Source organism: Sceloporus undulatus, chromosome 5 (assembly GCF_019175285.1).
Source record: "Sceloporus undulatus isolate JIND9_A2432 ecotype Alabama chromosome 5, SceUnd_v1.1, whole genome shotgun sequence".
Lineage (NCBI taxonomy): Eukaryota > Metazoa > Chordata > Lepidosauria > Squamata > Phrynosomatidae > Sceloporus > Sceloporus undulatus.
In genome coordinates, this window is record NC_056526.1 from 160,683,439 (window position 1) to 160,709,516 (window position 26,078).

The 26,078-nt window shown below is 40.1% G+C and overlaps 1 protein-coding gene across 5 annotated transcripts in view; it reads left to right on the forward strand.

Moving 5' to 3' along the window:
• FABP2 (fatty acid binding protein 2) overlaps positions 1-21,016 on the forward strand; it is a 30,563-nt gene extending 9,547 nt beyond the window's left edge. The window contains exons 2-8 of one of the 5 annotated variants that reach the window (XM_042467877.1): positions 4,527-4,578; positions 11,327-11,396; positions 13,257-13,303; positions 13,780-13,869; positions 16,995-17,167; positions 17,459-17,566; positions 20,710-21,016. In XM_042467877.1, coding sequence (XP_042323811.1) covers positions 4,548-4,578; positions 11,327-11,396; positions 13,257-13,303; positions 13,780-13,869; positions 16,995-17,167; positions 17,459-17,566; positions 20,710-20,760 — 570 coding nt within the window. In that variant the 5' untranslated portion in view covers positions 4,527-4,547 and the 3' untranslated portion in view covers positions 20,761-21,016. Of the gene's footprint in view, positions 1-4,526; positions 4,579-11,326; positions 11,397-13,256; positions 13,304-13,756; positions 13,870-16,994; positions 17,168-17,458; positions 17,567-20,709 lie in introns of those variants that run through there. The other 4 variants (XM_042467879.1, XM_042467878.1, XM_042467881.1 and 1 more) reach the window with 4 other exon arrangements.
• The last annotated feature ends 5,062 nt before the right edge of the window (positions 21,017-26,078 follow it).

Below are 26,078 nucleotides of genomic sequence, written 5' to 3' on the forward strand. Positions count from 1 at the left end.
CTGGTAATTTTTTTAAAAAAATGTTAGTGCTTTCTGAAACATTGAAACTCACATCACTGGCATCTTCCTACTCATTTTCATCTTAGTTATTGTTGGTGGTGTCAGCATCATCATCATCATAGATGTCACTGTTGTTATCATCATCCTTATCGTTGTTGTTGTTGTCATTATCGTCATCGTCATCATCATTGTCATCATCACTAACATCTGAATGACTGTCATTATCTGTATCTTCTTCATGTTCCTGTAGAGTAAGAATTTGAGCTGAACTCCATTTCCATATTTCTTGTAATACATAACAGTTTCTTAAGGGACTACTTTGTGTTCTTATCCAACATCATATAATAGAATCATAGAGTTGGAAGAGACCACAAGGGCCATCCAGTCCAATCCCTTGCCATGCAGGAACACACAATAAAAGCACTCCCACAGATGGCCAGCTAGCCTCTGTTTAAAAATCTCCCAAGAAGGAGACTCCACCTCATTCCAAGGCAGTGTATCCCACTGTCAAATATGTTTAGGTGGAATCTCTTTTCCTGAAGTTTGAATCCATTGCTCTATGTCCTCGTTCCCAAAGCAGAAAATAAAACAAAACACAAAACAAAACAAAACACAAAACAAAACAATCTTGCTCTTTCATCAGTATGACATCCTTCAAATATTTAAACATAGCTATGATGTCACTTCTTAATTTTCTCTTCTTCATGATAAATATTGCCAGACATCAAACTAAATTCTTAAGCTTTCAAATTTTGAAAGTTGTTTTCCATATTGCTTCACTTCTACATGGAAAGAGGATGTTTTGCTTAATTAAATTAATGTTAATTCTTTGTGTGTGTGTGTGTGTTTTTAAACAGAACACTGCTTTCATTTGTACCTCACATATCTTAAATATTAAATATTTGCAAAATGGAGTACAAGTGAAAGAATTAGTACTGCTTTAGAACATTACATTCAAACTACATTCCTAGCTGATATAATGTGATCACTATGTTTATTTTCCCCACTTAATTTTCACCACACACCATGTAATATTATTGAAGTGAATAGTGAAATAAACCTTTATAGACACATTTAAATAAAAAGACTGAATTAAAAAAAGATAACATAGCTTGGCTGTACTGAATTTTCTTGCTCCAGAAATGTGGCTATGTCATAGTCACTAGGACAAAGCAGACCTAAATCCTATTGTCAGTCAATATTATTAGTTTTATTGTTAGAGTAGAGCCAATGAATTGGTTGGATTTGCCTATATGTTTACTCACCATTCAACCACTGATTAAATAGGTTTATTCTAGTTAGGACTAACTAAAAGGATTGTGGTTGTAATGCAGAAGGATATAATAAATAAATATACACATGCACAAAAGCATTATGGCTCTGAAGTCTGAAAAGCCAATTGAAAGCTTCATGTTCAAGTTTTGTTAAAAGATCAAAACCCACACACATATTACTGTACTTCCAAGTTGTCACCTAATGCTCCATTATGCATTTAGCTGGTCTGGATACAGAAGTCATCTGTAGCCCTGAAACTGTGATATGAGGCAAGCCACACAATCTCTATTCTGACAAACTGTTCTGTAAGTAATGCACCTGCCTTTCAATGTGCAGTATTTAACCAACAAGTGAAATCACAGCTGTGATAGGCATCACATATTGTTGCTGTAGAAAAATTGTAGAATGATTCACCCATCTCCACAATATATACACACATAGTGTGTAGCCAATCCAAGCTTCTTTACTAGTTAAGGGTTAGACCGACAACCCTCAATCATGAATTCTAGACAATTAGAGCATGTGTTAAGGGAAAGTGATTAAGGTTGCTTCCTGCCTCCTGTTCCTTGGATGAGCAGGAGCTTTTTGTATTTAGTCATTGCATTTTGCCTGATTTAGAGAAATGTGGGAAGGGTTAAAGTGGGTGGGTCGGTATCAGAGACTGGGGAATGGATAAAGCTCTCCTTTCAAGGCCACAATAGAGATTTGCTGACTCTATCCTTGATAGAGATTTGCTGACTCTATAATCTTAAGTTTGAAAAATCTTTCTCTCCCTATGCTGTCTATTTTGAAAGGTCTTGGGAATAGTCCCTATTTTGTATTTTTCTGCCTGTTTTTTTTTAATACTGCATATTTAAAACAAGCAGAATGAAAAACAAATATTCTATATATTAGCAGAAATAATACATACATACATACATACTAGCTGTATCTGCTGTTAATACTGAACCAAAGGTTGATTAATGACATACATATACACATCCATATAAAATAATAATTTCTTACTCTTTTACTTTTATATACAAAGATGTGGAGATCACTTAGTTTTCATAGGAGAATTCAAAGGAGAAGGGAGAAATAGGTCCTTTAAAATACTGTAAATGCTGCAACAGTAATCTCTTCAAGGTTTTTCAGGCCAGACAATGACAGACTAAATTAAAGAGGACAACCATCGTGTATAATTGTTTTGAAATAAAACTGGAAATATCTGAGCAAGCTGTGTTAACATTTCTTTAAAGGGACATCTAACATCAGCTTTTCAGCCTAACCTGTCTGTCCGATGAAATTGCTCTGGAGTCCTCCAATGCCAGAAGGCAGAAGAAGAGAAAGCCAGCCAGAAACTGCAGCCTCATTATGTCCAGGTTTTAGTGTCTTCACAGCAGCTTTTGTGCTATCACTGTAAAATTACTCACAGACCCTCCTCTTTATACCCAGTACAGAACCATAAAGGCTAAGCAAGCAACCAAACCTGTATTGTCTTTCTCTTACAGCAAGCGTGCCCTTGTGAATATCTTTGCCACTCTTTTTTTATATTTCCTGGTATGCATAATTCCTTAAGCAATGTCATAACAGTAATTATCTCTACATCTCTGATTTGTTGATGTTAAGTGCCTTCAAGTCATCTTCGACTTTACAGACCTCCAAGTCATGCTGTCATCAATAGCCCTGCTCAGGCTTTGCAGACTCAGGGCCATGGCTTCCTTGACTGAGTCTATCCATCTGTAATGCTGCCATCCTCTTTCCCCATTGTTTTATACCTTCCCAAGCATTATTGTCTCTCCTAGTGAGTCATGTCATCTCATGATATAGTGAGTCATGTCTTTTCATGATATGGCCAAAGTACAACAGTTTCAGTTTAGTCAGCTTCTGAGGAAAGTTCAGGCTTGATTTGCACTAGGGACCATTTATTTGTCTTTTTAACAGCCCATGATATCCATAGAACTCTTCTCCAGCACCACATAAACAAGGTGATTTTCTTTCTATCAGCTTTCTTCAACTTTCACAATCATACACAGAAATGGGACATATGATGGTATGGACAATCCTAACTTTAATATTCAGTGATGTATTTTGACACTGCATGATCTCATCTAGTTGCCTCATAGCTTTCTCTCCGAGTCCACGTTCCTTCAAGATGTTCCTTCTAAAGTACAATAAAAACCTACCCTCCTGCAACTTAAACCCATTATATTTGTTTCTACGCTCTGGGGTATCAAAGAAAAAGCTTTAAATACCTTGAGGTGTTTAAAGAGTGTGATCATGCCTTCCCTTAGTCTTCACTTCATCAAGCTGAACATGCTCAGCTCCTTCTTCCTGTCATCATATGTCTTGTTCTCCATACCTCATTATCATTCCCAAGTGAATGCATGTTCCAGATAAGGCTTGAGCAACACAGAATATAGTGGGACTATTAACTTCCCTTGGTGACATCATGAAAACCATTCAGTCAACCAACACCAACCAACAGGTGTTTCCCACAAATTATCATATTATCTTCCCCCTTAGACACTCTTGTAGTTTAGTGCCGAGGAGACTCTCTGGCAAGGGGGCCTGAGTCCTACTGAAGTGTGAATGTTGTCACACAGCTCATGCTCTTAGTCTAAGGGCTGAGTAAAGTGCTATCCATAGATCACATATGACGCCTCCCCCCCCCCAGTTTGTTTGTTTGTTTGTTTGTTTGTTTGTTTGTGCGCCATGAGCCTTTTACATCCCTGTCCTTTTTTTTAAGGAAAAATGAGAACTTGTAGAGAGCTCCACAAATACCATTTTGGGCCATTCTAGTTGGCTAATGGACATCTCTTCCTTGCTGACAAAGACCATGAGAATGAGAAGCAGGATATGTGTATTAAATTCTCACCTTTGGAGGTTGGAAATGAGATGTAAGGCATACTATCTCTTTCTTCTGATATTAGCAAGAATTTGAAATGGTTCTAGCAAGCCTTCTTTCCCAAGAAATTGTTAATTTGCAATGTTATTATATAATCCTTCTGATGTTTTTCTTAACTCCCTAAGGTGATTGTTTCGTCTGACAGAACTGATGTATAGTACATCATTGCTATCAAAGAAAAGGGCAGTTTAGAGAATAACTTGTTTGGAGCTGCAAATGTAAAAATAATCCACTAGAATAAAATGCTTTGTTAGCACGCCTAGGAAAGACCAGTTGCGAATTAGTGAATGAATGGCATGCTAGCTTCAGGCCTTATATGAGTCCTTATACAATCTCCTCACTGTTCATTTTGTGTTCCCATCAGGTGCTGAGAGGCAGGAAACATATGGAGGACAAGAAGACTTTACAAAGCTTAGGTGAGTCTGCTTGACAAAGGTATCAATAACAGGGTGATATTAAATAGCACTGTATATAACCAGGACAAACAGAAAAAGTTAAATTCAGTAGAACATAAGCAAAGGTCTGCTCTTAAGATCATCAACAGACATAAACCCTGTTCAGGAATCACAAGCAAAAAGATGTTTCTAGATTTCATAAGGTGGAAATGTACTTTTAGAGAGGCTTGTGAATGGAACAGGATATGGTTTACAACATGAGAAAGAATGTTCTGAATGTTGTCATAAATATTCAAGACCTAAATTTATTAGTTTGGTTTAGAAAGACTTGGGCTTGGATTCTACGATAAAGTTAACAAGGAAGTTCATATATTTTTTCAATGTCAATGGTGTCTCAACAGTTCCATACCATTAAAAAATTCAGTAATAAATCTTGTGATTACTCTTTTGCCTTTAAAGTTAACAATAACTTTTAAAGGGAACACATTTATCAAATATTATTTCTTTACTTCTGAACATTCAATTGTTGACTATTAACAGTTACTGAAATGAATCAAATGCTGTACTCGACCTCAGTCTTGAAATTTCAGTTATATTTTTGGGAAGATTTTGTGCTTCTTGATTTTTCATCATGTTCCAAAAAGTTGAGTCCCTTGGTTTTCAGTACTGCCATCTAATATATCCACAAACCAATTTGTCTTATATTCCTTTAATTTTCTTCCTTTTGTAGGGCTTCATTTTAGAGGGCTTCTGTAAGCCCACTGAGACTTTCACCCCTTAAATCCAATATTTCAATTTCATCATAAATTTAATTTTATCATATTTTACTTCCATATCTTCGTATTTACAAAATATTTTCCTGGTTAATTTATTTATCTTGGGTTGGTTTCATATGCAGTTAAGCTTATGTCTTGAATTCTGTTTATTTTAGTCAGGCTACTTCACTCATGGAATAACATTATAAGAGATGCATATAATGCAGTAGCTTCTGTTTTTTCATAACAATTTTGTTCATAACAATATATATATGAATTACCTTAATAATACTGGGTTGGGCCCATGGCTAACTGGTATGACTACCTGTGTGACTAAATCTGAATCTAGTTCTGCTGCTGTATTTAACTTGGGATGGGGCCCATGTTTCCTATATGTGAGCTGTGCACTACATGAACATAACATTGTAACCTGTTCCTTGGGAAAAGGCAATTTCACATTAGATTCCACAAGAGGTTACTAAACTTACAACTACAAGAAAAAAGAGAGGAGATATTTCTTACAACAGTAATTCTGGCAAACAAGTCCCTAAAAAGATCTGATTTATTATTTCCCTAAAATATGCCACCAAATATGAGATCAGCATGTGCTTTATATACTATAGCAAAGCCTTTGACTGCATAGATCATGAAAAGCTATGGAATACTCTCAAAGACATGGAAATGCCAATACCTTTGATAGTCCTGATGAGGAACGTGTACTCAGGACAAGAAGCCACTGTCAGAACAGGATATGGAAAAACAGAATGATTCCCAGTTGGAAAGGAGGTCAGGGAAAACTGCATTTAATCACCCTACTTTTGTATTGCCTAAGGAGCCCTGGTAGCGGAGTTTGTTAAAGAGCTCCAGGGTCCACTCAGCCTTCCATCCTTTTGTAGGCTAGTAAAATAAGTACCCATCTTGTTGGGGGCAATTGGCTTACACATTGTAAACCATTTAGGGAGTAATTGAAAGAAAGAAATTGGCAGCATGAGCTTCCATAGACTTCAGTCTACTTCCTCAGATGCATTAATACAAACATCATACAAACAGCAGGCTTAGACATAGAAGGAGAAGGAGAAAGAAACATCAACAATCTCAGGTATGCAGATGACACCATATAACTCATGAAAAATATCATGGACTTGGAACAATTAGTGAGGAAGGTCAAGGAAGAAAGTGCAAAAGCAGGCATGTTGCGGAACATAAAGGAAACAAAAATAATGACCATGGAGGTCCTACATAAATGGATATTAGACAATGAGGAAATTGAAATAGTTAAAAATCTTAACTCCAGTCACAGAGCTTTTGGGAAAGAAAGTTGAAGCAACATGTCAGAAATTATTCAGTCCTCCCCACCCCCTTTATGTACTAACAATCCTTGAAGAATCTGTGGAATGGTTTGCAGCAGTGCTGTGTTCGTGTGACATGTCTTTACTCCAGATCAATCATTACAAAAATTTGATTTCTGGCTTTCTGTTTTTAGAAATTTAATCTTGCCGTTGTTTATTTCTCTTGGCATGCATAACATCCCCAACATATGAAGTATAACTATCTGGAAAGGAGATTCTCCTCAATCCATAGAAGCGCTCTGAGTTTTGAAATGCTGGAACAAGGAGGACCAGGCTGTTTTTGAGGCCTCCAAAGGTCACCAACTTTGATTTTTAAACTCAAAATGCCCTGCTCTAGAGGTTGTGGGAACAACTTGCTACATTTCCCCAGTTACCTTAGGCCCATGGGGATTATTTGGAGAAAGGTTTTCCTGGGCCCAGAATAATTGGCTAAATTGCTCTCATGCTGTGACAAGTTATAGCTTCATGTAGGGCTCACTTGGGAACATGCCTGCTACCTATTTTGTCAGTTCTAGGCTGGGTTGTTAACCTGGCATATCTGGCTATCCCAGACAAACTGTTATTCCTGGGCAGATACTATAATCTACTAGAGGCAACTTCTCAACCAAAATTACATAATTTCTTCATTATCACAGGCAACGTCTCAACCACAATGACATAACTGCTTGATTTGTAAAATGACTTTGTAATAGAAAGTACAGGCATTTAACCACTGTGCCACCAGCATGAGGGCTGATGGCACAGTAGTTAAATGCCTGTACTGCAGCCACTCACTCACAAACCATAAGATTGTGAGTTCAATCTCAGCAAAAGGGCTCAAGCTTAACTCAGGCATGCATCCTTCTAAGGTTGCTAAAATGAGTACCCAGATTGTTGGGGGCAATTAGCTTACACTTTGTAAACCGCTTACTGAGTGCTTAAGTGCACTGATAAGCGGTATAGAAATGTACTTGCTTTTCCTATTGCTAATAGAAAACAAAGGTCAAAGTAAAGTTTAAAAGACAGATAAAGTCCAGAAATAAGCAGAATTACTAATATAATATATAGGTATAATAACTTTTCTTGTATCTTTAGTGTAAATGTCACTTCTGGGAAAGGTGGAACCAATTCACAAGTATATATAAGATTATTTTGGATATAACAAGTGCATACCCTTCAACATTTCACAGATGAAAACTGAGACACATGTAGCCAAACAAAATCAAAGTATGGTCAAAAGTTATTAATGAGAACACTCAAGCTAGGAGAGGCTGCAGCAGTTTACTTTTACCTGGTCCTATTGAGAGGGAGAAGGATTCCCCATCACCACCATTAACTGAGTGAAAACAACTTCTGCACTGTGAAGTCAGTTTGCAGCAATGGAAATAAACTGAGGACAAAAAGAGAAAGTGAGAAAAGGAGGGGGAAACTGAGACATTTCAAAAGTAGTTGAGAAAGTGGTAGGGTAGAAGATTAATTGGGACTATTCCTGCCAAACTAGGACATTTGGACAGTAAGGAACAGAGATATTTTAGATCCCACTCCTAGACTGTTACCACTACTCTACTCTGCACTGGGTATGTGTTTTTAAATGATCCAATATGGATCCCCCCTCCCTCCACTGGGTTAACTGAGTGTAAAGTATTTTTGCACTTTGAACTTTGCACGCATTAACTAAAGAAAGCTTAGGACAAAGTGGGAAAGTGGGAAGAGAAGCAAGCTACTGGGACATTTTAAAAGCAGCTGGAAAAAGTGGGGCTACAAAGGATTATTTGGGACAGTCCTTGCTATGTCAGGACAATTGGGGAGCACAACTTAATTTATAACACTGTCTGAATTGCTAGGTGCACCCAGGAGTGACAGCTATGGAATCTATGTGGGCACACTGTGTGGTTTCCTGGCACTAAGTAGTGAGGCAGGTCCTTTAAGGTAATCCCCATAAAAAAGGGGGCACAATACATTCCAACCAGGCCTCTTCCAAAACTGAATCCACTCTTTATGCCAAAACTACCAAAGTTGTGAAAATATACAGTACAAAGCAGCATAGAAACATGACAGTTGGATCTTGGCATTATATATTGTCTGGCAGACAATGTGTTAGATCACAAGTATGATGACTTTATTGACTAAAAGCTTTGCTAATCCTACTTTCTTACTTCTCTCTGGTGTCTCTATATCTTGATCCTATCTTATGAATTCTCCTCGTGCTTTTATGTCTATGGTGTTTATCAGACGAGCTCTTAAAGAGGTACTATTCCAGTGTGACTCCTCTAGCTGCCTCCTGTTGCATGCTGGGATTGGCAGTTTTAAGGAGGGGTATTTAGAATTCTCAGGCAGAGAAGTTCAGCTCCTTAAAACTGCCAATCCCAGCATGCAACAGGAGGCTGCTAGAGGAGTCACACTGGAATAGTAGCTCTTTAAGAGCATAGTGTGATAAACATCTAGGTCAGGGTCACCAACATTGTGTTAATACTGCAAAAAGGAAGGCAGTGGTAAACCTTTCTACCTTGAAAACCCTATGATAAGAAAATTCAAAATGAAGCAGAAGATGAGTCTCCAGGCACAAGAATTTCAGGCACAGGTCCAGCCATATCAAGTTACTATTCTTTTTCTGCAGAAAATTATAAGGTTTTACAGCCTTGAAAAGAAACTTGACTTCTGATCTTTGGAATGTCCCCTAATTTTTGTGGTGCAACTTTATGCTATATAATTCTGATTATCAGTGATGATTTGATAAGATTTCTTTGTTAGTTAATCATTTTCTTTGCATTTGCCTAAATTAAAAGACATTGCAAGGAAACTTTTGATCTGAAAATTGTTGTTCATCAATCAAGGCCATGATGACTTGAGCTCTCAAGATGTTCCTGTAGAACCTATTGATCTCAAACAAAATCTTTTCTGTTGACAATTAAAACATGTAATAAAATTGTAGGATGCAACTGTGGCTAATCTGCATTATTGGAAACTGGGAGTGCAAGAATTACAGTTGTTCTTCTATGCTCCTTTAACAGAGGAGAGTGGAAATCACATAGACCTTGAAATGCTGCTGAACTGCAACTCACATCATTCCTCACTATTGCCTATGCTCGCTAGAAGTTACAGTCCAACAGCATCTGAATGGTTACCACTCATTTTCAGAGACCCTATCTGTATGCAGACACTTAAGAGAACAAGTAAGATCAGGGCCATCATTCATAAATACACAAATGATGACTCACCAGACAATAAAATCCAAGAAGTCATAGTACCCACTCACACTATACCAAAGCACTTTCACGGGCAAAAACTACAGTTGTCAACACAACGTCTGGAGTCATCACTATGCCCCCAGGCATGTCCTTTAATACTTGTGGAGGTGTCATGCCCTCCTAATTCTTCCTTAAAAGAAATCCCAGACTTTGCTTCTTAGTGACTAAGATAATTTTAGAACAGAAATCTGACCTCTAGGCATCAAGGTTTTTCTAACTTAGGGCCAGAGGTACTAGTATGAAATGAAGTTGGCATTCAGCTACCAGCCTGTATTCCTGCAATTTTTCTAGATGTCCATAAAAATAAAATGTACACCACCCTTATTGGGTGCACTCCCAGGAAAAAAGTAGGCCATTCTTCTTCATGAGCTGCTAGGTTTTCCAGGTTCAAATTACTAATTACTGTATTGCAGACAATATACAAGTATGCAGTTTTTCTCCTACTATATAATCCATGCCAGCAATGTCTGTGAAACTACTCAGGTTTTAGCAAACCTTTAAAGGAAGTATCCAAGGTGCTGAACCATATTCCCTTGGACCATCTTAAATAAACCCTTCAAAGATCAAACTAAAATCAAGAGTGAGTTCCCCACTTCACTGATATGGAGGCCATCAGCTGCCACTGATCCACACAGGACTACGTGATACTCCTGCCTGTATGATTAAGCTCCGGGTGGCAATATTTACATTTGTAGCACTGTGTGTTCCCTGTGCAATTGTTGGTTATCCAGTCCCTGGATGCTTCCAGACCAGGATGTAGAAGCGTCTACTTTCTGAAGCCACTGGCCAAACTGAACAGAGAACTGCAGTACAGTATAATGTCAAAAGATATTATATCACTATTCCATCTTTCCATCTCCTTAGCAGAGTTCTGTAGTAAGACAAAAAGAGACACAATAAGTTTACAAAGGAAAGAAGAAAACATCTAGACCCCTTTTAAAATTTTCTGAATGTGGCATGGTGAAGAGGGCATGATAAAAATTTCATCTGGAAGTGGTGCTACACAGTACTTGCATCTGCCCTGTCTCCTGCTATTGTTACTTCTGCTACTACCACTCAGTGGAAAGAGTGGCTTTATGGGAATTTGAAAGTACATATCTCCATTATATCAAAGGAGAGGTCACAGTCAAGTTGGTCGGAAATAGGAAAGTTAGAAAAAGTTGGAGAAACATTGAAATGTAAAACATTAGCCAGTTTCAAATCCTCCTTTAGAGTGGTCCTGCTAGTTGGGGGAGTCTGGGAAATGTAACATAAAATAACTTCTCCAAGGCCTGCTGTTCTTGTGGGCCATGTTGACTGCTATTCTATTACCTCTATATTACCTAGTTAAGTTCTTGTATGCTGGGCATCTCTTTTTCATGCTGACCTTTGATCTCCAGCAGTTGCAGCAGTAAATTAAACATTGACAGTTCATACTGAATGACAGGTTCTTTTGCAGATTTACTGGAACACTTCACATTGTATCAAGATAATCACCAGGGAGATTTGTTCACAAAGAAGAAAGGCAGGTATGGGGAATCTTTAGCCCTACAGATATTTTGGCTCATATCTTCCATCATTTCTATCTAGCATAGACAATGTTAATGGGTTTGGGGAATTTTCAAAATGTAAGATTCCTCACTCCTGTATTATTCTATCACTGCACCTTTCTTTATGTGGTGAGGAGCAGTTGTGTTTTAATGTTGTGTGGTGATACAAAAGAACAGATAAATTCCTTTGGGGAACCAATTATGAAATTACCTTTGTATATGTTAAGAAGAATAGCAGATGACTAAAATTTCTCACCAGAAATGTAGTGAGGTTTTCCTTAACAGCAGAAAGTAGAATTAAGTATCTGAACAATCCTGTTGAGAGACCCATTGGTGACAGATCCTCAAATTACTTCCCTTAGTTGAGTCGGAAGTGCTTATCTTATCTCAGAATATGGTTTGAAAATTGGAGCTAAGTGAACCCAAGTCCAATCTGGCATCCCAATTGGTATATAGTTCCAGGGCCAAGGTTCATAGTAATATAGCAATCTGCTGTCCCCTCTTTCAGTCTAGTGGAGTAATATTGACCTTACACCTGGGTAGGGAAGTGAGATATGGATAGGAAGTGCTGGTTCCAAATATGAATGTGGGAATTTTCAGATAAGTCCTTTGCTGTGTAATTGCACTGCCTGTTGCACATAATTTTACACAATTGGACATTATTACCATCTACTAACAGCCCTCTTATTTTCTTCTCACTGCCTTTTTCATCTTAGTTCTTTCTAGAAGTTGGAAAATTAAATTTGAATATTTTATAATTAATGTCACACCCTAATGCATACACCTTGGTGGGTAATTCTTAATTTTAGGTTTATGAGAGCCTCTCAACATATGCAGAACATTTTCCTGCAGAACGGAACTGAATCACTGCATCCTTTCTGTCTTCCCACTCCAAATCAAGAAGCATGGTCTGCAAAGATAAGGAACAGGGCACATGTTTTACATGCACCAGCCAGAGATCCCAAAATCAGCCTGTGGCCTCTTGTTTTAATGAGCAGATATCTAACAAGCCCACTCTTTTTGCAGCCCTTTTACCTTACTTGTACAACTAAAAGGGGATAAGAGGAAAAGTAGAAGTAGAATAAATGCTGGAACCTCTGGTTTTACTCCAGGAAGTAGAGACAGGGGTATGAATCATACAGTCCTCCAGATGTTGCTAGACTACAACTCCCAGCATTCCTCACCACTGTCTATGCTGGCCACAGCTCCTGGGAACCAAAGCGATACCAGGAGGTGCCCATGATAACCACTCCTGCTCTAAGGACACATGGGGAAAGTTCAGAAAGCAAAGCACTAGCATTCTCTCCTATTTATCTTGGAGTCTTTACAGTAGGGCTGGACAATACTATTGGCTCTGCTGAGTAGCATGGTGGGAGATGTAAGTAAAAACATCTGGAAGGCCAAATGTTTTCCTCCATTCTCTTGAAAGACCAGGAGATAATAAACTCTGAAGTGTTTTATTTGTGGGAGGCAAAACTGGCTGAATATCTATTGCAGCAGCAAGTTTTAGAATACATGTGCCATAATATAGAAAGCCTGATGTCACATCAGTCCTGTGTACAGCCTCCTTTTACCCTACAAACTCTCACACAGCAGGCTGTTCAGCAAAAACTGACAGCAGCAGGCTGTTCAGCACAAGCTGATCTTGTTTGCCTTGGCTGACCTCCATTCAATTTGACATCAGGTGGCTGCCCTATTCTTTGCATTTTATAATGACAGAAATCAAAATCCAAGAGGCACAAACCTCAGGTCTGGGGGCGGGGGGCAACATTAGGCATCTTCCAGAGTAAATATGACCAAGAAGTAGTTTCCCAATCATGTTTCCTATCCTCATTGTAGACTCTACAACATAAAGAATGGAGCGCCTTCCCGATACAACCTGGCAGGTGAGAATAGGGAGAACAAACTGTACTGATTGCTTGGGCAAATATTTAATTTTTCTTAGCCTAATAAGGAAATACACTACTGCTACTACTACTACTACTACTACTATTAATATATGCTTGTTTGCTAGAATAAGCAGAGTTTCAATTAAACCAAGGCACTACCCTGATAATCCTTCTTTTTACCAAAAACCCACTCAGTTTGTTATTCCAAACTGCCCCATAGAGACATTGAATTCATTAATCACCATTAACTTCTACAAGAATATAGACAAATAACCTCACAGGCTACATTTCTCACAAAGCAAAGAACTAAAATCAATAGAGCAGATTAAGTGTATAGGGTCATATGACTAATTGCACTTTAGTCAGCCACACTAGTCTGTGAATTGCTTTCAAGATAAGAGAAGGCATATATCTCCTTGAGAAAGCTGAGCTATACATCTGATTGTGCAGAAAAATATCACCTCAGCTTGAAGCTTCTCCATTGCAGCTGGTAGCCATGGCATTTGATGGAACCTGGAAAGTGGAGAAGAGTGAAAACTATGAAAAGTTTATGGAAGCAATGGGTAAGATATGCATTCTTTCTGCCCCTGGTCAGCAGCCATCTACTATAGCACTGTACTGAAAAGATCTTTGGGCCCCTCCATGCTACACAATTATAGAGCTATGATTCCACTTTAATTGCTGTGGCTGCATCCTATGGGATGCTGAAATTTTATTTTGGTGATACACTAGAGCTCTCTGGCAGAGAATTCTGAATGCCCCTTACTAAACTATGCATCCCATGATTTCATAGAAAGCCACCAAGACAGTTAAAGTGGGATCATAGTTCTAAAATTGTGTACTGTGAAATGCATAGGGCTCATTGTTACTGCCTTCTTTTCATGAGCCTAGTTCCTGACGTTCTGCTATATTGTCCTCATAATAACTACTACATTTCAGTCTAGATTTTCTTCCTTTGCTCTCCAAACAGTTTTTTTCCTCAGACTACCGTGGCATAACTTTCTCATTGTCTCTTTTTTCCTTTAAGAGTGATTTTTTAAAGGTTTGCTACCTGTGCTGAGAGGCACTTTTTTCAGTGTGTGGACATGTTTTGCCAGCTGAAGTCTTTGGCCTAAACCAATAAAAACAATGGGATTTAAACAAGAATGGATTTACCATTCACAGGTTGATTCAATAATTTACTCTAACTGGGACTATCAGAAGTGCTTGTCTACTTCCTTCCTCTGAAATATAGCCTAATGCACCTGGCATTCATTGGCAGTCTCCCAGCCAAGTACTAACCAGGGCTTACCTTGCATAGCTTCCAAGATCAGACAGGATCTGATGCCTTCAGGCATAATTCCAGTAGCAAAGAGAGTCCTGTGTTATAGAGAGCACTCTCAGCCCCAGTGATTTCATAGAATAATAGCATTGGAAGAGAACTCAAAGGCCATCCAGTCTGACCCCCAGCCATGCAGGAACACAGAATCAAAGCACCCCCAACAGATGGCCATCCAGCCTCTGTTTAAAAACCTCCAAAGAAGGAGACTCCACCACACTCTGAGGGAGTGTATCCCATTCTACAACTCTTATCATCAGTAAATTCTTCCTAATGCTTAGATGGAATCTCTTTTCTTGTAGCTTGAATCCATTGCTCAGTGTCCTCTTCTCTGGAGCTGCAGAAACAAGCTTGCCCCATCATCAATGTGACACCCCTTCAAATACTTAAACAGGGCTATCATATCACCTCTTACCCTTCTCTTCTCCAGGCTTAAAATACCCAGCTCACTAATTCTCTCCTCATAAGGCATGGTTTCCAAAGCCTTCACCATTTTGGTTGCTCTCCTTTGGACATGCTCCAGCTTGTCAACATCATATTTGAACTGTGGTGCCCAGAACTAGACACCATATTCCAGGTGAGGTCTGACCAGAGAAGAATACAGTGGCACTATTACTTCCCTTGATCTAGACACTATCAATAGAAGTCTATTGATGCAGCTTAGAATTGCATTGGATTTTTAGCTGCTGCATCACATTGTTGACTGACTCATGCTCAACTTGTGGTCTACTTGGACTCCTAGATCCCTTTCACACATAGTTTCATTCAGCCAGGTGTCACCCATCCTATATCAGTGCATTTCATTTTTTTGCCCTAAGTGCAGCACCTTACATTTCTCCATGTTGAAATTCATTTTGCTAGCTTTGGCCCAGCTTTCCAATCTATTAAGGTCATTTTGAATTTTGATCCTCTCCTCTGGGGCATTGGCTACTCCTCCTAATTTGGTGTCATCTGCACATTTGATAAGCGTGCCCTCTATTCTTTTGTTTAAGTCATTGATAAAGATGTTGACAAACACTGAGCCCAGAACAGAACCCTGGGGCCCCCACTGGTCACTTCTTTCCAGGATGAAGAGGAGCCATTGCTGAACACCCTTTGGGTTTGGCTGGTCACCCATTTACAAATCCACCTAACAGTTGCATTGTCTAGCCCTACATTTTATTAGCTTGTTTGCAAGAATATCATGGGGGACCTTACAGAAATCAAGATATACTATATCCACAGCATTTCCTTCATCTACCAAGCTGGTAATTTTTATCAAAAAAAGGGTTCTGGTATGACTTGTTTCTGAAAAACCCCTCTTGACTTTTTGTGGTAATTGGATTCCCTTCTGAATATTTTCAGACTCTGATTAATGATTTGCCCCAGAATCATTCCTGGTACTGATGTCAGAATATCTGGACAATAATTGTTGGGATCCTCTTTTTCCCCCTTTTTGAAGATGGGAACATTTGCCCTCCTCCAGTCTTCTGAGACTTCTCCTGTTCTCTAAGAGTTCTCAAAGATTATTGCTAATGGTTCCGATATTACATTTGTCAGATCTTTTAATGCCTTTGAATGTAGTTCATCTGGTCCTGGAGACTTAAATTCATTCAGATTAACCAAGTATTCATGTACTACCTCTTTACTTATTTTGTGCTGCATTTCCCTTATTGTATCTTCTGCTCTGTTTTCCTGAGCACGAACACGGAGGCAAAGAAGGTGTTGAGTAATTCTGCCTTTTCTCTGTCCCGTTAGCATTCTGCCATCTTCTCCACACAGTGGCCCTACCATTTTCCTTCTTCTTCGTTTTGCTATGGACACACCCAAAAAAGCCCTTTTTGTTGTCCTTAACCTCTCTAGCAAGCCTGAGTTCATTCTGCGCTGTAGCTTTTCTGACTTTACCCCTACACATGCTCGCTATTTGTTTGAATTCCTCTTTGGTGATTTCCCAGTTTTTCCATTTCTTATACATGTTCCATTTAAAACTTAGCTCAGTTGAAAGTTCCTTAATCATCATCCATCCTGGTTTCTTGAGTCACCTCCCATTTTTCTTCCTTGTTGGAACAGTTTGAAATTGTGCCTTCAGTATCTCCCTTTTAAGAAATTCCCATCTGTCTTGAACTGCCTTCTCTTTTAGTCTTCCTGACCACGGGATCATCCCCAGTATTTCCCTACGTTTACTGAAATGGGCTTTCCAGAAGTCTAGAATGCATATCTGATTTCTATGGAAGGTTCCTGAAAAAGGCATTTTCTTATGTCATTTTTCGCCAGCCACTATAGTATCTCTACAATAGTTCTGTTATTTCAGGGGGATGGGGAGGAATGTTTTTGGCAGAAAAAAATCCTTCTGCTGGGTGTTTTAACTCACCTTCCCTCTTACCTTCTTAGGTATTAATATAGTGAAGAGAAAGCTAGGAGCCCATGACAATCTGAAGATCACAATCCAACAAGAAGGAAACAAGTTCACCATCAAAGAGTCCAGCAATTTCCGTACCATAGAAATAGTGTTCACTCTGGGAGAGATCTTTGACTATAGCTTGGCAGATGGAACTGAACTCCAGGTAAAAGGCTTTTTTTTCGTATGATGGTTTACACTTACTGTACTTGAAAAGTCTGCTGGTAAGAGGATGCAAATAAAAGTGATTCCTGTGCTTTGGTTTTGAGCAGATTTTACAAACATGTAGTCACTGCCATATTAAAAATGCCTTCTTTGGAAGATTTTAAACAGAAGTTGGATGGCCATCTGTCGGCGGTATTGATTGTCTATTTCTGCATGGCACATGCGGGTTGGATTGGATGGCCATTAAGGTCTCTTCCAATTCTATGATTCTATGTCTTTCTTCATGTTGCAGGGTAACTGGGACTTGAAAGAAGGCAAACTGGCAGGCACATTCAAACGGAAAGATAATGGGAAGGAGCTTATAGCACTGAGAGAAATTGTAGGAGATGAAATGGTACAGGTAAGTTCACCAGGAACAATGGCTGTAAATATTATTTTATTTACTTTTCATTTTTAAAAGATCTCATTCACTTATTGACAAAGAACAGAGTAATATTCTCAAACCCTGGTTCCCAAAAAACACTTCCTCTCACATGAAAGAAACAAAATAGAGGGGAATATGTAGTTTCTTTCAGTGAAGTGAAAAAGTTAGGTTTAAGGTTGCCAAAGTGAAAACTGGATAAGTTTTTTGAACCTTTAACAGTTGTGTTTAATAGAGGAACTGGTAAAACTACCTCTGAGTATTCCTTGCCTATAAAAAACCTTATAAAACCCTATGAAATTCATGTGGTTGCTATCAATAGGCAAGCAACTTAAAGGCATATGTGCTCATGCAGAATTGGGCATTTCAGAAAGTGAGGCTTTTTAGTTTATTGTGTGACAAGCAAATCTGCTGAAATTCCTTATTCTATGCAACTACAGGAGCCACCTCCAGTTTTCAGTCTGGCACCTATAGTTAGGATCACAGTCTGAGCAAGAACTCAGCTGTCTCTCTGATGAATATCAGTAGTTTGTCTTTCCTCGGGATAAAGGATAGATTTTTTCCCTCCTTGCCACAAGATGGCAATGTTTTGGAGCTTGACATCAGATTGATTTTGTACATTCTTGATCTAAGGTTTTGAGACTTTTTTTTAGCATTTCTGTAAAATGTGCTTTTTTTTAAAGTAACAATTGCTTTGCTGCATAGACTAATAAAAGTAGTGGCATTGGACGGGTTTGTGATCAACCAGTTTGCCGTGTTGTGCTTGCTGAACGGGTACACTTCATAAAGGCAAAGGGTCACTAATTATGTCCATTTATAACATAAAAACCTCAAGGGAATCCTTGACATGTCCTCTTACTCTTTCAAGCCAGCCTATCCTAAGCAAAATGTTGGTAGCAATAGGATTTCCCCCCACATATTTACAGTCATATTGCATGAGAAATGAAAGTGGAAACAGAGCTGCAAAGCAGCGGCTTTCTCTTTGCCTTACCACATGACATCAGAGTGCTTCAGATCTCTCCCCATGGGAGATGGTTTTAAAAGTGTGTCTTTCGTTTAGCTGGAACAATCCATACAACAAAAGACACACTTTTATGACTGTTTCCTGTGGGAAGAGAACTGAAGTGGTACAATGTCATGCAGTAAAGCATGGAAAAACCCACAACTCTCCGGCTCCACTTCCATTTTCTTTTCTCATGTGATGAAGCTCCCTCCCAATTGACCGTTTGCCTAAAAAGTTCATGTATGTATTTCTGCAATCTTTTGGGTTCCTTCAAGACTATGTACCCATGTACCATCTTGCAGCCTTCCTCAGTCTGGCACAATCCAGTTGTGTTGGGCATACTGATAGTGAATAATAAGATCAATAATCCAACAAATATGCAGGACATGACATTAGTTTGGGGAAGCTGCTATGCAGGATCTATTCCTACATTCATCAGTGTTACATTAACAAAGGCCTGTTACAGACTGCCAAAATAAAGCTGCTTCGGGTCTCTTTGGAGGCATGCTATTTAAATGATGCACGGGTCCTAAGAGTCCGGAGGTTGTGCCAAAGCCACACTCCATTCCTAAGCACTGGAGTGCAGCTTTGGTGCAGCTTCCAGATTCTTAGGATGCATGAATCATTTAAACAGCATACCTTCAAAGAGACTCGAAGCAGCTTTATTTTGGCAGTCTGTAACAGGCCAAAGTTTTCTTTGGCAAGGGGCCATTATGTAAGAACTTATTATGCCATGCTTACCCTACATCTGCACTTGTTGACACATCTCATACCTAGATTTCTGAAACATGGAAATGGTTATGCTTCCAAAAAAACAAACAAACCCATGCTCTGAAGAATGACATTTTTGTCAAATATCTTTAATACTATTAATGCTAGGAATTACAATAACACTTCTAGTGTCCTTGTCACTTTAACCACAAAGCACTGAAGTGTTTTCTTAAATATTCTGTGAGGGAAAACACAAAAGCAGCACATCTATTCAGGTTACACATGACACAAGACAAATTCAAACAGCTCAGCTGCCAGTGTTTTGTCATCCAAGTCCCAATTATTCCAGCCTTTGAAAGCAGACATATTGAAACAACCCACACGAAGAATCAAGAATGGTAATTTGTGGTTTTCTAACAAAGCCTGTGGAACCAGTCTGTTATTTACTTGCTTCAGGTTGTACTCATCCATACCTGTTAACATGACAAAACTAGCTATCAGCAAAACACACACACAATTCAGGGTGAATCACGCCATAGAAAACCAAATCAAACAGGGAGTGTGTGTGAACACTCACCTAAAACCCAAACTCCCTTGAAGCAGAAGGAGAAACAATTCCATGGCTTCCAAATATAACAACTACGATAGCTCCCAATCTTAGCCCCCCAGTTTGTGTTTTCCTTTTCTTTTGGGTAGTTAGACATGCTTCAAAATAAATAAAACAATGGGCTACAGCCATTCAGAGTTTTGTTTTTTATTTCTCCAAATTGCCCTGAACCCCGTGTGAGGCTTAGGTCTCCTTCACATAAAACAATTATAGCAATTTGATGTCATTTGAACTACTATAGTTCTATCCTATTGGGAGTCTTTGAATTTGTAGTTTTGCCTCCCAGCAGAATATAGAGCCTAGCATTCTGTAAGATGCAGCGGATAAAATGGAATATTATAATCATGTGACGTGAAAGAGACTGTTGGGGGGATTCCACAGATGTAGGATTGAAGCCCTATTGTGGTAATAAAATAACTTCTCCATGTGAAGATTAAATGCTTAAGCACTCATGGCTAACCAAGGCTTTTTTGGAGCTGGAAAATGAACCTGAGCCTGCTCTTTAAAGGTCTTTATTTCACAGTACAGCTTCAGTTTTGATTTATTTATGCCTCCTTAAAAACAGGGTGGGACAATTCATGGTCTTCCTGATGTTGTTGGGCTACGTGTTCTATCATTCTTCACCACACACAATACTGGCTAGAGTTACAATTCACCAACATCTGGACAACAGCAAGTTGTCCACCCTGCCTTGGGAAACACCTCCTTCTTGTAAAGATGTGGATCAGTGTCCTTAGAAAATGCAACTTTATAAATGGGATCTTAGTAAGTTTAGTGACTTCTTGTTCTTTTAAATTTCAGACATACACCTATGAAGGAGTTACAGCTAAGAGAATCTTCAAGAAAGCCTAAATAACAGCTGAGAACTGAAACCCGATGGAAGAATGGCTGTTCTCTGTTTATAGAAACAGTACGTTTCCCAGCAAGCACAGAGCCATTAGGTTCTGCTACTTTTGTCCACGTTCTACAACAATTAAGATTATTTATCTTTCATGCCTATGTCTGTTTGGATAAATGGAGTTGCTAAGGCTACAAGTAATATTTACCTTTTTATAAATGGAGAGGAAAATAAACATGGTTTCTACTCCGTTTTTTTCAGGAGACATATTTTCATTCCATCATTTTTTGTGTATGAACACTAGATAAACCTTTAAAAACAGCTCCCTTTATACAATGCAAATCTCATCAGAACTCATGAACCTGATCAACAGGCCAAGGAACAAAGATTAAACTGGCTTAAAAATTAAGGGCACACAGCACAGTTGGAGATAAACACTTTTTAGTACAGGTTAAGCCAGTGTAAGATTTAAATATGTACTTAATGTTCATGTCAAAATCAGTGGGATTTAAAGGTGCTTAATTTTGATTGGATTATGGAGTAAGCTAAGCATAGCTTGGAAACATTACATTTTTCGTCTACAACTCCCAGAATTGGCCAGCCAGCATGGCCAGTGGTCTAAGCAATTTTTGCTCAGAAAGACAGATTCACCATGAGAGGAATGCATCTGAGGAAGTAGATTTAAGTTTACGAAAGCTCTTGGACTACAAATCCCACCAGACCTAGACAACACAGACCTAACATCCACTCTCTGTCTCATTTTGGCAGGGAGAGTCCTGGTTAATCCTCTGCCATCCCAAATTTTCAGCTGCTTTAAAAACATCCCAGTTTCTCTCTCCCCTGCCCACTTCCCCCTTTGACCTCATCTTACTTCAATTGCTGCAAAGTGAAGTCAAAGTACAAAAGTAGTTTGCACGCAGTTAACTGTGCAGAAGTGAGTGGCAAGCGAGGGCATCCTGTCCTTCCCAGGAGTTTATCACATGGGAGGAATTTCTCTTAATTTCGAATGAAAAGAAAGTGGGGCCAGAATGCATTCATGTGAATTCGCTAGTTCAGCGAATTTACATGAATCCGAATTGCATTCGAACTGACTTCCCATTGCCCGAAAATAGCTTGCCATTGTCTGAAATTGCGTGTGATCACCTCTCACGCAATAACGTGAAACCCCATGATTGCATTTGGATTGCCATTGGATTATATTTCCAATTTCCCTTGTCTCCCCAGTAGATTCAGGGAAATGTAAAACTGCAGCAGCCTGTCCTAGGAGATTATCAGGAGATTATCAAACCATAGCTGCCAACTCATTTCTTTCAATTAGTCTCAAGGGTGCTACAAGATATCTCTCTCTCTCTCTCTCTCTCTCTCTCTCTCTCTCAACATGGCTATATCTCTGAATCCCCCAAATTCCCATTTATTCATAGCAAGGTCCCTTTTTAACTTTCATGGAGGTGACACCATGAGTTACCGCACTGGGTGACACCAATCCTGGTGACGCCACTGTTGCTGGGAAAACTCTGTCATAGTGTCAGCATCCCTTGAAGGGATACCAGAACTAAATTAACTCTTCACAGCCGATTGGTGATAACAATTACAATCAAGTTAGATGTTTAGCTTTCTCTGTCAGAGAGCACATGTGCCACAGCAAACTACAGTTTCCAGAATCATAGAATCATAGAGTTGGAAGAGACCACAAGGGCCATCCAGTCCAACCCCCTGACATGCAGGAAATTTCAATCAAAGCATCCCCGACAGATGGCCATCTAGCCCCTGTTTAAAGACCTCTAAGGAAGGAGACTCCACTACACTCCAAGGGAGTTTGTTCTACTGTCGAACAGCCCTTACTGTCAGGAAGTTCCTCCTAATTTGAGGTGGAATCTCTTTTCCTGGAGCTTGCATCCATTGTTCTGGGTCCTGTTCTCTGGAGCAGCAGAAAACAAGCTTGCTCCCTCCTCAATATGACATCCCTTCAAATATTTAAACAGGGCTATCATATCACCTCTTAACCTTCTTTTCTCCAGGCTAAACATCCCCAGCTCCCTAAGTCGTTCCTCATAGGACATGGTTTCTAGACCCTTCACCATTTTTGTCGCCCTCCTTTGGACATGCTCCAGTTTCTCAATGTCTTTTCTGAATTGTGGTGCCCAGAACTGGACACAATATTCCAGGTGGGTCCAGACCAGAGCAGAATACATAGCACTGAGCCAAAGCAGAATTCCATAGCACTGAGCCAGGGCAGTTAAAGCGGTCTCAAACTGGATTATTTCTGCAGTGCAGATGCAATGTTGGAACTCTCTTTCCCCCACACCTTCACATTGCACAGTTCTGCACAGCAAGAGTTTATCACACGGGAGGAATTTCTCTTAATTTCGAATGAAAAGAAAGCGGGGCCAGAACTCATTCATGTGAATTTGCTAGTTCAGTGAATTTACATGAATTCGAATTGTGTTTGAACTGACTCCCCATTGCCCGAAAATAGCTTGCCATTGCCCAAAATTACATGTGGTAGTCTATCACGCAATAACGTGAAATGCCATGATTGCGTTCGAATTGCCATTGGGTTATACATCCAATTTCCCTTCTCTGATAACGTCCAGGGAGAGAGAGATTGAGAAAAACAGAGCCATTCTTAGCACTGCTAGAAATGACCCCTTGGAAAACTTATCAGGGGTTTGCCTTTCTAGGAGTGAAGTAACTTGAAATTTTAGTTGGGCATTTAGACATCCAAGAGGCCATAGGCTTAAGTCTAGGGAAGCTCATGTTAGCAGTTCAGGATGACCAGAAGTCCTCCTTTTCCAGGACATGTCCTCCATTTCCAGGAGGAATGCCAAAACATCCTTCATTTCTGAGCATGACCAAAAAGCACGAATTTATATTTATATGATTGCTTCGAGTTTTTATCTGGTCACGCCCTGCATTTTTTCTTGAATGTCCTACATTTTGCGGTGCCTTGTCCTCTTTTGCGGTTAGGACATCTGGTCATGTTGTACCCCCCTTTTTTTCTTTCAGATAGGTCCAAAACACACTGCAGAAATAATCCAGTTTGAGATCAACATAACTGCCCTGGCTCAGTGCTAGGGAATCCTGGGAAGTGTAGTTTGCTGTGGCATCAGAACTCTCTGACAGAGAAGGCTAAATGTTTCACAAAACTACAGTCCCCAGGATTCCCTAGCACTGAGCCAGGGCAGTTAAAGCGGCCTCAAACTGGATTATTTCTGCAGTGTGTTTTGGATCTTAGTCTGAAAGGTGTTACAAGGTCTCTTTGTATCCTGGTCTTTAGAGATGCACCATAAACAGGCCCTTGAAATGGAGGACGTGCCCTGGAAAAGGAGGACGTCTGGTCACCCTGAACTGGTAACATGAGCTTCCCTAGACTTGAGCTTTCCCGGAAGTCCCGAGCTGAGGCGGTTCTCTATCATTCCTCTCTCTATGGGCTGTTCTGCCCACGTGACACACCCCCTCTGTGCGCAGGCGCAAAAGAGCCGGTTCCTCTAGACTTTGGCTCCTCTGCCGCAGAAGGAGGGATGGAAGAGGCGCCGCGGGACCGAGGCGTTGCGAGGCCAGAGGCGCCCCAGGCGAACGGGGTCAGTGGCGGCGGCGGGGACGTGGCAGCGCGGGGGCCCCCGCTCTCCGGCACGTCCTATTGGCTGGACTTCTGGCTCATGATCCTCTTCGACCTGGTCCTCTTCGTCTTCGTCTATCTGCTGCCCTGAAGCCGGTGAGTCACAAGAGGGGCCAATGACGTCACTAGGGGGGTGACGTCACCTGGTGTCTTGACTCAAAGGGTCGCCCCCTCCTCCTTTCTAGGTGCAGTCGCCTTACTTGCCCCCAGTGCTAGTTCCCATATAGACCGCTGAATGGCAGGCTAGGAAGAGCTGTGACATAAAAGACACTATTGCTATTATTATATTGGAAAATAATAATAATAATAATAATAATAATGATGATGATGATGATGTAGGGGCTCAAGGCACTCGCCTTACTCTTCAGTCCTAATTCCCATATATACTGCTGAATATATGGAGGGACTCAAGGCAGCTCACAGATAAAACCTCTCTCTCTCTCTCTCTAATATATATGTCTCACATAAAACATGCACAGTATAAAAATCACATAAAATATAAAGGTAAAGGTATCCTATCCTAATAATCCTATTATTATTATTATTATTATTAGGTAGTCCCTTGACACAAATGTCTAGTTGTCACTGACTGTGGGGTCAGTGCTCATCTCCGTTGCTAAGCCAAAGAGTCAGTGTTGTCTAAGGACTGCTCCGGTGGGCATGTGGCCATCATGACTGCACTGACTGCTGAGAAGCTGTACCCATTTATCTACTGGCATGCTTTCAAACAGCTAGGTTGGCAGAAGCTCATCCCATCATGCAGCACTGGGGCCTTGAACGGCCAACCTGCCAATCTTCCAGTCATCAGAACTGGCGTCTTAAGCGCTAAGCCGCTGCATCCTGTTGTGGCAATACTTGGGACATAAACAACTAGCAAAATTTAAATTATGTTGTTGTTGTTCTTGTTGTTGGATGCCTTCAAACTGTTTCTGACTTAATGAGACTCTAAGGTAAACCCATCATGTAAAATAACTTTTCATAAAATAAAATAAAAAACTGTGGGGCTGTTTAAATACTTGAAGGGATGTCATATTGAGGAGGGAGTGCGCTTGATTTCTGCTGCTCCAGAGAACAAGACCTGGAACAGTGGATGCAAGCTCCAGGAAAAGAGATTCCACCTCAATATTAGGAGGAACTTCTTGACAGTAAGGGCTGTTTGACAGTGGAACACACTCCCTCGGAGGGTGATAGAGTCTCCTTCCTTGGAGGTCTTCAAACAGAGGCTGGATGGCCATCTGTCAGGGATGCTTTGATTTGGATTTCCTGCATGGCAGAGGGTTGGACTGGATGGCCCTAGTGGTCTCTTCCAATTCTGTGATTCTATGATTTTCATTTCTCCTCCTTCTGAACCTCAGTCTACTCACAACATATCTTCAGTGTTTTAAAGGGATGCAGGTGTGGCACAGTGGTTTGCACATTGGACTAAAACTCTGGAGACCAGGGTTTGATTCCCAGCTCAGCCATGAAACCCACTGGATGGCCTTGGGCAAGTCACACTCTCACAGCCTCAGAGGAAGGCAGTGGCAAATCTCCTCTGAGCAAATTCGTGCCAAGAAAACCCCATGATAGGGTCGCCTTAGTGTCACCATAACACACACACAGAGGCAAAGCCCAATGGCCCATTTCTGCCAAAAGGAAGATATTTGGGGAGAATGGTGTCCCCCCCCCCTTTAGAGTGCCACCTCTTGCGGTCTGAAACTCCTATGTCATGCC